General features: G+C 37.4%; 1 protein-coding gene across 4 annotated transcripts in view; it reads left to right on the top strand.

Annotated features, from left to right (window-relative positions):
• ELMOD1 (ELMO domain containing 1) overlaps positions 1–11,508 on the top strand; it is a 55,972-nt gene that overhangs the window by 36,069 nt on the left and 8,395 nt on the right. For 3 of the 4 annotated variants that reach the window (XM_019530242.1, XM_019530244.1, XM_019530243.1), the window contains 5 exons: positions 3,244–3,373; positions 7,198–7,331; positions 8,637–8,705; positions 8,994–9,017; positions 11,189–11,239. In XM_019530242.1, coding sequence (XP_019385787.1) covers positions 3,244–3,373; positions 7,198–7,331; positions 8,637–8,705; positions 8,994–9,017; positions 11,189–11,239 — 408 coding nt within the window. The remainder of the gene's footprint in view (positions 1–3,243; positions 3,374–7,197; positions 7,332–8,636; positions 8,706–8,993; positions 9,018–11,188; positions 11,240–11,508) is intronic. The other variant, XM_019530245.1, reaches the window with a different exon arrangement.

Raw genomic sequence — 11,508 nt, 5'->3', positions numbered from 1 at the left:
AATCGCTGACTCCTCAACCTTCTTGAAGCATTCTGGGAGTTTTAGTGCATTTTTTTTTTTAATGCTAGGCCTTGCTTAGCATAAGCACTCTCTCATAGAAACCTGTGATTTCCTATGGGGGCGGGGTTTCTGCAAAGGAGAAAATCCATGATTCCATGTTTTTCAGTGATTGTTCACAACACTTTCATATAGTTTTATATTCCCCATGTAAGCACACAGTAGCATCCTCTCCTACTTTGTTGTCTTTAGTATGTAGATTAAGTGAATCTTCAGCCACGTTAACCTTCTCTACCCTCAGTTCACACCCACTACAGGAGGTTTCTGAAGAACCTGCCATAATTTTAAAAATATGGGCTAACCTTTGTTCAAAGGCTCAAATCTTCTTATGTTCAGTAATTCAAGATTTTCAGTCGTCTCAATATAAAGGAAATAATAATTTCCTTATTCAGTATTATCCCTTCTATCACATTTTCCGTAAGTGCCTGGTGAGACCACATCTCGGTATACTTTTTATCACAAGACTTCCGGTTGCTCAGAATCTTGTCAGATTTTAACTGTTTAGGTTGAAATTTCCCATGCTGGATGTGTGTCTTGGCCAGAATTTTTTCTGAAAAATTTCAGCCTAAACAGTTGAGCTATTTCAGTGAGATAACACGATTTATTAGAACTTCAGACTGGTTTTAATCAAAAGAACCCTTCCACTTGCTTTACACAAGGGACAGGAAATTTGGTGGAGGATTGTGTAGGATGTACCTCTTCCAATCCCCATGAAATCTGGCTAAGTGATGTGACTCTGAAAGTCAGTTTGCACAGTACAGATTGCTTAGACCAGCAGTTCCCAAACTGACAGATTGCACACCACCAATTTAAAACAATACAAACTTAAGTACCACCAGCAACTTTTTCAGTTCAACCTTAAGTACCACCAGCAATTTTTTGTCATACAAAGTAATTATAATAAATCTGTTAACGCATACCACTGTCAGGTTGTCTGCATGCCACCCACTGGTGGTACCCATACTACAGGTTGGAAACTGCTGGTTTAGACTAATCTCTCCAAAGATTCAGCACCGGATACACTCCATCTTGGTGGAGTGGCTTAAAGCATTTGCTGGTCTTTGCAGCTGAGGGCTTCTGTGGCCTAAAGAAAAGGACCTCTTCCTCTTTTTCTCCTGTGCTGTCCATGCTCCCTCTGCCAGCACTTCAGCCATAAGGAGGGGAAAGAGCATAACTGGAATGTTGGGAGGGTGGGGAGGGAGGGGAGCAGTCCTGGAGCAGGTAGAGTGGCTGATGCTGAAGGGCAGTAGATGGGACTGGGACTCCAGTTGCTTTCAGGGAAGTGTGCGTACACCTTTAAATAAAAAGTGTGTTTGGTTATATATGCATGTATATATGGCTCAAACTGGGTTTTTAAAAAAAAATACATTTAATTCTAATTTGGATAATCACATAGGCTACCTGCAGACATTTAAAAAAACCTCCAAAACACCTGTGACTTACCAGAAGCAGCAGCATGTTACTTCAACCTGGCTCTGCAACATCTGTAAAGATCAGGCACTTCACTAAAGCTGATTCAATTAGATAAAAGCACCAAAAAAGCCCTCCTAAAGCACCCGATCCTTACAGACATCAGGTGAGCCAGGTTGAAGTAACACGCTGCCTCTTCTGGATATGCATGGAGCTCAGCATGGGAATGTGCTGAGTTTAAATTAAATCACTGGGGTTTTGCAGGGGGAGGGGGAGGGTCATTTTATGTCTGCAAGCACCTATACACTCTCCCTTTAATTAGCCTTGCAGTTTCATCTATCCATTTTGTCAGCCTCCCAGATCTAAATAACATGGTGTTTGTTATTATACACAGCTAAAACACGCTGCCATGTCTGTGTATAGTAGTGCAATGAAATGATTCATATATAGTTTTGCACTTTAGCCTCCAACGGAACAAATGGTGCTGTAAAAATGTAAGCTGTAATAAGTGAAGCATAACAGCAGAGGAGGAGGTTTAGTTAGGGCATTGAGGGCCAATATTTTTATCAGGTATGCCACAGATTAAGCTTGCATCCTTCCATAGTGCTACTTGGAGCTCCTTCCTCTGATTTCTGCTCCCTGCTTGATCCATGGTGTACTATACAGTCAGCCTCTCCTATGTGCAGCACATGTGCCACAGGTTGGCCCCCTCTAGTTTAGGGTATTTCAGGAGTGTATATCTAGGAATAACAGTATGAATTAAGGCAGGAAAATGACCTAACAGTAATAGTTATGACTCTGTAAATAAATTCCAAGGTAAATAATAGAAGTCCTTTCTTACCAGTCATTTAACAGTATGATAGACTGGACAAAGTACTCTAGTGAACTGAGAAGGACAGCCTTGCTTGTGCAGAAGGATGAGCAATCTAAGCTAATTGATCTTCATCTGCTCTGCTAACAACAAAATGAAAACAGTATTGAAATGAAACCAGGTGTACTTTCTGTGCTTTGGTTACTTTGAGGCTTTATGGAAATATGTATTACTTTTTTATAGATGCCTAAATATTCATATGTCTGCCCACAAGGAGCAAAGCGTATTGGTATTTTGTAACATTCGGTATATAATTGTATTTAATAAGATATAGAATGTCTTAACATAAAACTGAGTAAATGACCATAATTTAAGCTTTGGAGCATAGTGACTTTGAAATGGTGCATAAAGAATCTAAAATGTTCTAACTTACAGTATGATTAAAAAATAGCACTGTTATAGCAGTTTTCAGCATGCGAGATAAAAATGACAACCTGAGGGCAAATCCTATAAAGCTTCACAGGCTTCATTAGTTCCAGCTTTTGGCTTGATTATGCCAGCTTTGTGGCATGGAAACAAAACATATATTTTTAGCAATTTTAATCCAATACAAACTTTTTAGTGCATCATCAGATTCAGAGCTTGCTGAGAAGCTATGGCTTGTATGAAGGGATAGACAAGACACAGTGCTATTAATAGGCATTTACAGCTGCTTCTGTAGTTACAATGAGATGTACAAATGTGAGGATTAAACTTGAATGGTAAAATTATTAATTATAGAAAGATTCATTAAATGTAATGTTTTCAGAGGAAAAAAGCTGATCTCATAAGCACTTTCTACTAAAATTAAATTCTGTCAGTGAAGCAGTAGTTTATTTACTTCATTTATATGAAATATATTTAAAGTCAGCCTATACAGTTAACTGCTCTCTACCACATGGCTGTCTGGTTTCTTTTTCACTTAGGTTAGGAGTATCTCTTCAGGCCTGTCTCCTACAGATTGTAGGATACAGAAATCTGATTGCAGAGGTGGAAAAGCTGCGCAGAGAGCCATATGATTCAGAGAATCCCCAGCATGAAGAAATGCTTCTAAAGGTGAGCGCCCAAGTTGTTTTTCTGTGTAATGCTTGATAACTGGTGACTCCTAGCGCATCATCTTTTAGGGCTCTTGCATTTCTGCAGATATTTTCAATTTCTCTGTAATGCTGTATTCCTCAATGCAGTGTGTCAAGGTGTTTTGGTAAGCAGCTGCACTGCACTGACTTATAAACATGCAGTCTAGAAAATATTCTGCTGTTAGGACTGGTTTCTGGGTGTCCGGCACTTAATGTGACAGACTGTCTCATGCTCCCACAGACTTTAGCAGTAATTCTGTTTGAACATGTTCAAAAGAAGAGCAATGTTTATTTTCTCCAACATTGTAACAGGGTTTATGTTGTCTAAGCTTATGCTCAGTTGCTTACCTCAGAAACCAATTGCCATCCCTATTTCAAAAAGCATGTGGTGGGTTGTGCAGGTCTAAAAAAAAAAAAAAAAAAAAAGGTGCATGCACTTAAGTGTATACGTGGAAAAAATAACCCTGAGTCCTAAGATCATTGATGGAATAGCTGCAGCAGTCAGGCAGCTCTGGATTCCAAGCAGCAGCAGCATAGCAAGCAGGGTTTGCACCCTGGACAAACCCTGAAGTGGAGCTGGGGGGGTGTGGAGGGCATGTAGGGTCCAAGTACTGGGGAGAGGCAGGAGTCTTACCCCAAACAGTCCCTGGTGGCTGCTGCTGGCACTGCTTGTTCTACCTATGCAGCAGCAGCCTGGTGTCTGTACACTTGCTGCTGCTGCCACCGCTGCTGCTGCCAGCGTGCAGACTCCACCTTGGTGAAGGCAGATTTTTGGTGCCCTCCTAAGAGGATGCCCAGGGCTGATGCCCCTCTCACACCCCTGGTTAATACCAAGATGCAGTATGACAAGAACTGATTAGAGTAGTCAATTTTACAATGCTGTTTTTCAGAAACAATGTGGGCAATAATCAGGCCAATGAGAATTGTGTTAGAATCACCCTGATTGCTTGGTAAGAAACCTGTGCAGATGCACATACTAGAGCAGAGGTGACCAAGACACAGACATGAACCATGGAAACAAGTCATGCAGCCCATTGAGCTTCTGCCAGGTCCAGAATTTTTGACAGCGTGGTGAGCAACGGCATTGTGGTTTTGGGAGCCACAGGTATTAACGCTGATGTTGCTTGACCTGGTGCCAAATTTCTAGACCCATGTGGCCAGATCCAGCACAGAATTGTTATCTAGCTGAAAGGAGTTCTCATGGGGCTGGAAATTTGGCAATGTAAGGAGCAGTCCACTTTCAAAGTGATTTTCTTGGTAGCCTAAACTCAAGACTCTTGAAAATCTCACTAAGCACCTGTCTGCATCCTTAAGTGCCTAAATACTTCTAAAAATCCAGCCTCCGCATACCTATGTTCATTTTTAGCCTGTGAAATTAAAGCAATGTAAACTGATTTACCATCAGAAAACAGCATTTATTTATTAATATGGAATACAGCAACCAAATGTCAAAACGGCCTATAAACAACTGCACTGAGGGATAAGGCTAGAGTGATTTGATATCCATTGCAAGGCATCATCAGTAAACTGGTACAGGTCTTCAGTGCAACCATTAAAATAATAAATAGGACATTCCTCCATGAAGCACACACCTAGAGCAGGGGTGACCAAGACATAGACACGGACCGTAGAGCCAAATCATGTACACTCACACTTAGGTCTTCAATAAAATTCCATTTATGTCATAGGTAGTTAACATCTATTATGTTCAGTACGAATCCTGTACAACATTGTCCAGCTCTATCTTAGTAAGGAAAAGCCAGGAGGTTTAGATGTGGGATTTATGATAATAAATTTGTTAATAATGTCAACTGTGTTCCATTGCTGGATCCATTTTTCCTTGATGTCAAAGTTTTCATCAGTCAGCTCTTTTTCCGTACTCTGAAATGGCCTTCTTAACTTAAGCCTTGGCATAAGGGGGTCATTAAGTTCCTCAAAAACTTATTATTCAATTGGTGGTGAATTGAATAATAAGCATTTTTTGTAGTCTAAAAGTAGCCTGTTTATCAGGAAAGTTATAAGATAGAACAGAAAGCCAAGGCACAAGAATGGACCTGCAATCCCTGTTTGGGGCAGGAGTGGCCTGCCCCATACCACTCTGGTTGACTCTCAGCTGAGTGAAACAATGAGACTTATAACAGGTACTTGCAGATCAGAAAACAATGTAAATATTTTAAACAGAAAAATGCTTTCTGTTGTTGAAGCATGGACATTAGTATCTGGTTTCCTGTATTTACCTTTCATGCAGCCAGTATATCAAACATTAGTTTACAGCTTCATTTTTTTTTTTTTTAATACGGGCGTAAAGAAATGCCAAAGAGCATTGCCTGGGACTTGGATTTGGTTTTCAGTACACACCAGGGAAAATTCAGTTGGCACTTCCTCATCATGTTTACATATTCTGATCCAGGTAGTCTTTCTAGTGGGAGATTCTGCAAGTTCTTAATGGTTGTTATGTATTTGTGTTTGCTAGGAGGACACTTTCTAAGAATTATCCAGTGTTAAAAACCAACATATTGAACTCTGTTACTGGCTGCATAAGTAAGAGCTGGAAAATGTGCCTTAAGCAGCTTGTTCTATTTATGACCACAATAACACTGGAAGTATTAAGGCCTACATGGCTTAATTTTTAAAAAGTTGAACAAAAGGTTGATGCAAAATATTTTTAAAAGCATTTTGAATTCTAGAATATGAAGTTTCTAAAATACTATAAATTACAAAGCTTTCCAAGAACCTTTTTCCAATTACTCAGTTGGTTTAATAAAAGATACCTCATCTACTCACCTTGCCTGCCTAAGTTTTGGAATTTCAATTTTAGGTATTTGGTGACTTTTTGCACTTCAAGTAGACTTTTTTCACTTTGTGTGTGTACTTCTTGAGACATTGCTTGAGTGTACAGGGAGCGGAAGATTCAGAGATGGTAGATATTTTTAGAGTAACAGATAACTTCCCTGTTTATGTTGGAATTTAAAAAAATGTTGAAGCAGCTCTCCTGCTTTATGATATTATAGATAATATACACATTGCCTGCATCTTATCAGGCATATAAAGGGAAATTGTATGCTCTTCCTGGATGCCCATCTCTGTATTATCTAGGAATGAAATCCCCTGGGGGTATAATCTGTAAACAATTTAAATGTGGTGATTTTAATAAGAAGCTAAATATTTATATGAAAAGGATCCTTTCCTTTAATTAGCTTTAACCACTTCCAAATATAGTAGATGGCAATGAAGTTAAGTGGGCTTGAAGCAGCTGAGGATTTGGCTTATTAAATCATTTTTCCTTTTTATTTTTGTGAGCTCAGTGAATGAGTTGTTTCTGAATTAAAGTATGAAGCTGAAATATGCTATTGTTGTGTGGATGTTTCTGTTCTAGTCTTTCTGATTTCCAGTGTAATATTAGCCAAGTCAGCAGTCTCAATTTCTGATAGATTATTTTGAAAAATGCCTAAGAAAAGATTGCTGCAGACCTAAATTAAAAGAGCAGATTGCCTTCTAATGTCAGTGTTTTACAGCAGAATGCTAACCTACAACTCTGCCTGTGGATACAGCTTCCATTTTAACAGAAAGTATAAATGAATATGCCTTTGTGAATATTTGTACAACAGCTTGTATAAAGTCAAAAAGGGTTTTCTGATGGCCAGTTGCAATTTAAAGAAAAGTTTTTAGGGTGTGGTACATGGCCAGAGGTTCTAGTTGGTTGACCATTGCATTTAGAGAGAGATATAGGATTGCACGGAGTGCTTTATAAAAAGGAAGACCATACATAGAAGCCTGATCTTTATTTACCTGTAATATTTCTAGTTATGGAAATGTTTGAAACCTGATTCCCCATTGGAGGCTCGCATTTCAAAGCAGTGGTGTGAAATTGGTTTCCAAGGTGATGATCCTAAAACAGATTTTAGAGGGATGGGACTTCTAGGATTATATAACTTGCTGTGAGTATCTATCTATGTATCTACCTATTTGTACCTGAGATCTGAATTAATGGAAGGAGCATTACAGCTTCAGTTCAGATGCTGGTCTTGCAATTAAGCATTTTAGGAATTACGCCTCTAAAGACTTTTTTTCATCTCAGAAAAAGCAATTGACAAAAAAAATTATTTTCCTGAAATATAATTGATTCTTTAAAACACACACAAGCACGCACAACTTTTTAACAGTCAGTGAATCTTAGACAATGTCATGATTTTCATCTGTAATTCTACTTCCAACTTTTTATTTAGACTTATTATAAAACTTCTAATAAGAACAAAAACCTTTCCATTAGGCAAATAGTATTTCAGTTATAGTGTTCTTTGTACTTAGTTTCTATTTTATATCTAATACCATTTAGTAAATATCATTATCATCTTTATATAAAGGTGTGTGTTTTGAATTTGCTCCTTTTTTAGAATTTTATTCGGACTGCTTGGGACACAAAAAGTAGACCCTATCAGTTCTGTCACACCACTTTTTCATCATTAATACTGAGTACTGAAATAATTACAATAGCTGACTATTTATTCAACTATTTGTTGTTGTGTCTAGCAATACAAAACATAAGATTTAATCACTAATAATGATTGGATTAGATGACCTTCTGAGGTCACTTCCAATCCTAATTTTCTATGATTCTAGGATCTCTGCCTCTCCAAACCCTTCTAGGTATCTAAGATTATTGAAGTATTTTATGAACATTTAATAAGCTAGTCTTCCTCATGTCCCTGTGAGGTTGGAGAAATATTTTCTCTATTTCATAGACTGAAGGATACTGCATAATTCAGCAAACCTCTCTGTAACAGTCCATGGTAGACCTTTGCAAAGAATTTAAGATCCTGGCTCCTACTCTTGAGTTTTGACAACAATAAGAATCTTACCTATTGCTTTCTGTTTCATTTTGTACTGTGATGGTAGTCATGTTTGCTGACAAACTGAGGACTGAATTGGAAATTTGCAAAACTAAAAGCATGACCTGTAACATCTTGAATTCTACACCTAAGGCCGTACTATTTCTATCCTATTTCTATAAATCGGGCATAGAGAGAGGAACCATCAACACATATTCATTAATGGGTTAGAGTCTCACAGTGGTGTGCTTATGTATATACTTTGATTGTGTTCTAAATGGATTATAAGTTGAGCAAAACACCTGACAGTATTCGAAAGAGCAGGGACTCTGAGATGTTTACAGCTCACTGTGCCTAAAAAGCCCTGCCTATTTTCCCAAATGACACTAAATATTTAAATGTGTGCATCTGCAGATATTTTGCCGAACGGGATACTGCTATTGCTCTGCAAGTTCTCTCTGATTCCCTTCAGCCAAAATACAGGTAATGCTTGAGGCCAGAAATAAATTGGCTTCATAGAAATGCTGTGCTGGCAGTTCTTATTAAACTTGTGTGCTTGGGTATTGTCATATGCTGTCTATCTCTGAAGTATCTTTGTTCTGACATTGAATTGAATTGGAGAGACAAACTGATGGACTTCATGTGCTGAGTCCTACATATGATTTAGTTTTTACTGTTAAATATTTATTTTATTCCATATTCGTCTAATTTTATGCTCCTTATATTTTTATTTGTCTTTCTTTTAATTCTCTTTCATCTTTCACAATGAAGGGAAGTCACTAAAAAGGAGCTAAGGTATTTTTTTTGTTTTCTTTCAGTTTTGTGAGACTTTACATGTAAATAAAGATCCAACCACATTCCCATAAACCCAACATATTCAAACATTCTTAGATCTTTGTATAAAATTTAAGAGGAACTAATTTAATTTATCCCATTTTCAACCTAAATTATATGGTAGTCACCAAATTTGACTAGCAATTGTGTTCAGTTAATAAAAATTAAAAATTGATCCTGTTTTTATTGCAGCTAAATTACATAATCTTTTGTAGGTACAAATGCTCAAACACTTCTTATAAATGAAAGATCTGGCAACTTTAGCTTCCTTTTAATTCTTAAGATTTTTTTTTTTTTTCAGTTTTTAAATGCATCCTGGTTCCTATGACTATGACTTTCTGGTCATAAGTGTTTGCCAAATAGTTTAGTTTAAGAGTTTTTAACTTAAGGAGTTAACCAATTCATTGTCAGCTTTGCTGTTTATTAACAGGGATTACCTGGACATGTTAGTGATTCTATACCAGGTCAGACAAATGATCTGTTGAGTCCAGTATCGTGTCTCTGAGTAGCCACTGCCTTAGTAGAAGGTACAAGTAGCTTATAGTGGGCTATTATGGACTAGCCTGGCTGTGCAAAACGTTTCTTCCTACCCAAATTACTTAAATCCCCTGAAGGATCAGTTTTACCTTTAAACTATTAATGGTTTTTATTACAGATTTACTAAACTCTTGGCCTCTAACGTGCCTTTTTGATTTTGTGAACTTCAGAGGAAATAATTTTTCAGTTCTCAGAAAAATTACACTAAGCGCTTAGACAATTCAATACAGAAAAAATAAAGATCTCAATTAAAAGCTATAAATGTTAACTAGGTTTACATGGCAAATTGTGTTTGGATTAGGTGCTTGTCTGTACAGGAATACGTCTCAGCGTAGCTACAAGTGTAGGCCCTGTGTGTTGAGCGGCACAATTGTGCAACAGGAAAAATGAACTCTAGTAGTAGCTTTCATTCATATGTCGTGTGTTCAAACATGTTTTGGAATGTTTTGTGTTCTCATGCATGATGACAGCCCTTGAAGGAGTATCCACAGATTTATAATGCATCTTGTGGATTGTGATGCTTTAATAAATGTTTTCTAGTGTGGTGGTTTAACAGCAGTGTTGCTGTTTGATGTGATAGTTATCAGTGTTTGTGTTTTTGCAGATGCGTATTACTTGTCCAGATCCCTGATATTCCATCTTTTATTTAATATTTTATTTTTGTCATTCCAAGACATCATTGATCCTATGCCACCTACCACTAAAATAAAATGCCCTTTAAATCTATTCTTAAAAATGGTGTGTTTCCTTCATAAGTCTGCATATATAATATTTTCTCCTCCTTCCTTTCACTTCTGTTGAGTTCCTTGGAGTGTTGCTTATGCAGTTCAGTCCAGGCAAATAATACCTCTTAGCTGATACTTGTAGTATGTATCAAATATCCTTTTAATAGAAACCTTTCCATTGTCACACAATAGTTTATAAATTATTGCTTACATTAGGTTTGTAAATTAAGCGTTTCCTTCTGTATCTGTCTGTTTTAAGTGGCACATAACCTTTCAAAAGCTGTTCTATATTTCACTGTAATTTAATATATATAAAATATGGTTGCTTAATATTTCTTAAATTATAGCTATTAATTCAGTCAGATAAACAAAAAGGGTGTTTATTAAGGGGTCTCGTCTGTTCAGAACTGCAGGAGTACTACTTTTTCATTTTTTTTCCAGTGGTTCATGTCATGTGTATCCTGGAGAATACCAAAGACTATTACCATCTTTGAGCAGAGCAAAAAAAGAGGAGGGTTTTCAACACTTATATTAAGCTTAAGTTTAGCTGAGGCCATCTATCTTTTTGGGATGAATAGATTAGAATTGATTTTGAGTGGAACTGTAACCTTGTCAGAGGTGCTTCTCAGATTGTACTGCTGAGAGCAGCGTATTGCTGGTGATAAAGCAAGTAAACTAATCTCACTTTAAATGTTTTACACCTATTTGATCAAAACAGGATACAGTCCTTCCAGTCATAGGAGAAGTGAGCTACAAATAGATGGTTTAACTGAACATAAACTCAGCCTGTGCTAGACAGTGTCTAGAATAAACTTAAAAGGAAATATATTTCAATAATGGTATATGGTAACATTTGATTTTTTTTTTCAGCCAGTTCAGCAAAGCAGAATGGGAGAGGAAAAAGTTTGATAAGGCAATTGGGTAAGTTTTAACAGTTGAATTTTTAAGTTGATAGAAGCACAACTCCTTCTCATAGAATCATAGAAGTCGGGTCAGAAGGGACCTTATAGATCTTGACGTCCGACCCCCTGCCAGGGCAGAAGAAAAAAACTGGGCTCAAATGATCCCAGCTAGGTAGGCATCAAGCCTCCTCTTAAAGATGCCCAGGGTAGGAGCCAGCACCACTTCCCTTGGAAGTTGGTTCCAGATCCTAGCTGCCCTAACTGTGAAGTAGTTCTTACGGATGTCTA

The sequence above is a fragment of the Crocodylus porosus genome, unplaced genomic scaffold, assembly GCF_001723895.1.
Source record: "Crocodylus porosus isolate Cpor-Errol unplaced genomic scaffold, CroPor_comp1, whole genome shotgun sequence".
Classification (NCBI taxonomy): Eukaryota; Metazoa; Chordata; order Crocodylia; family Crocodylidae; genus Crocodylus; species Crocodylus porosus.
This window is presented reverse-complemented; position numbering and strand designations above follow the sequence as displayed.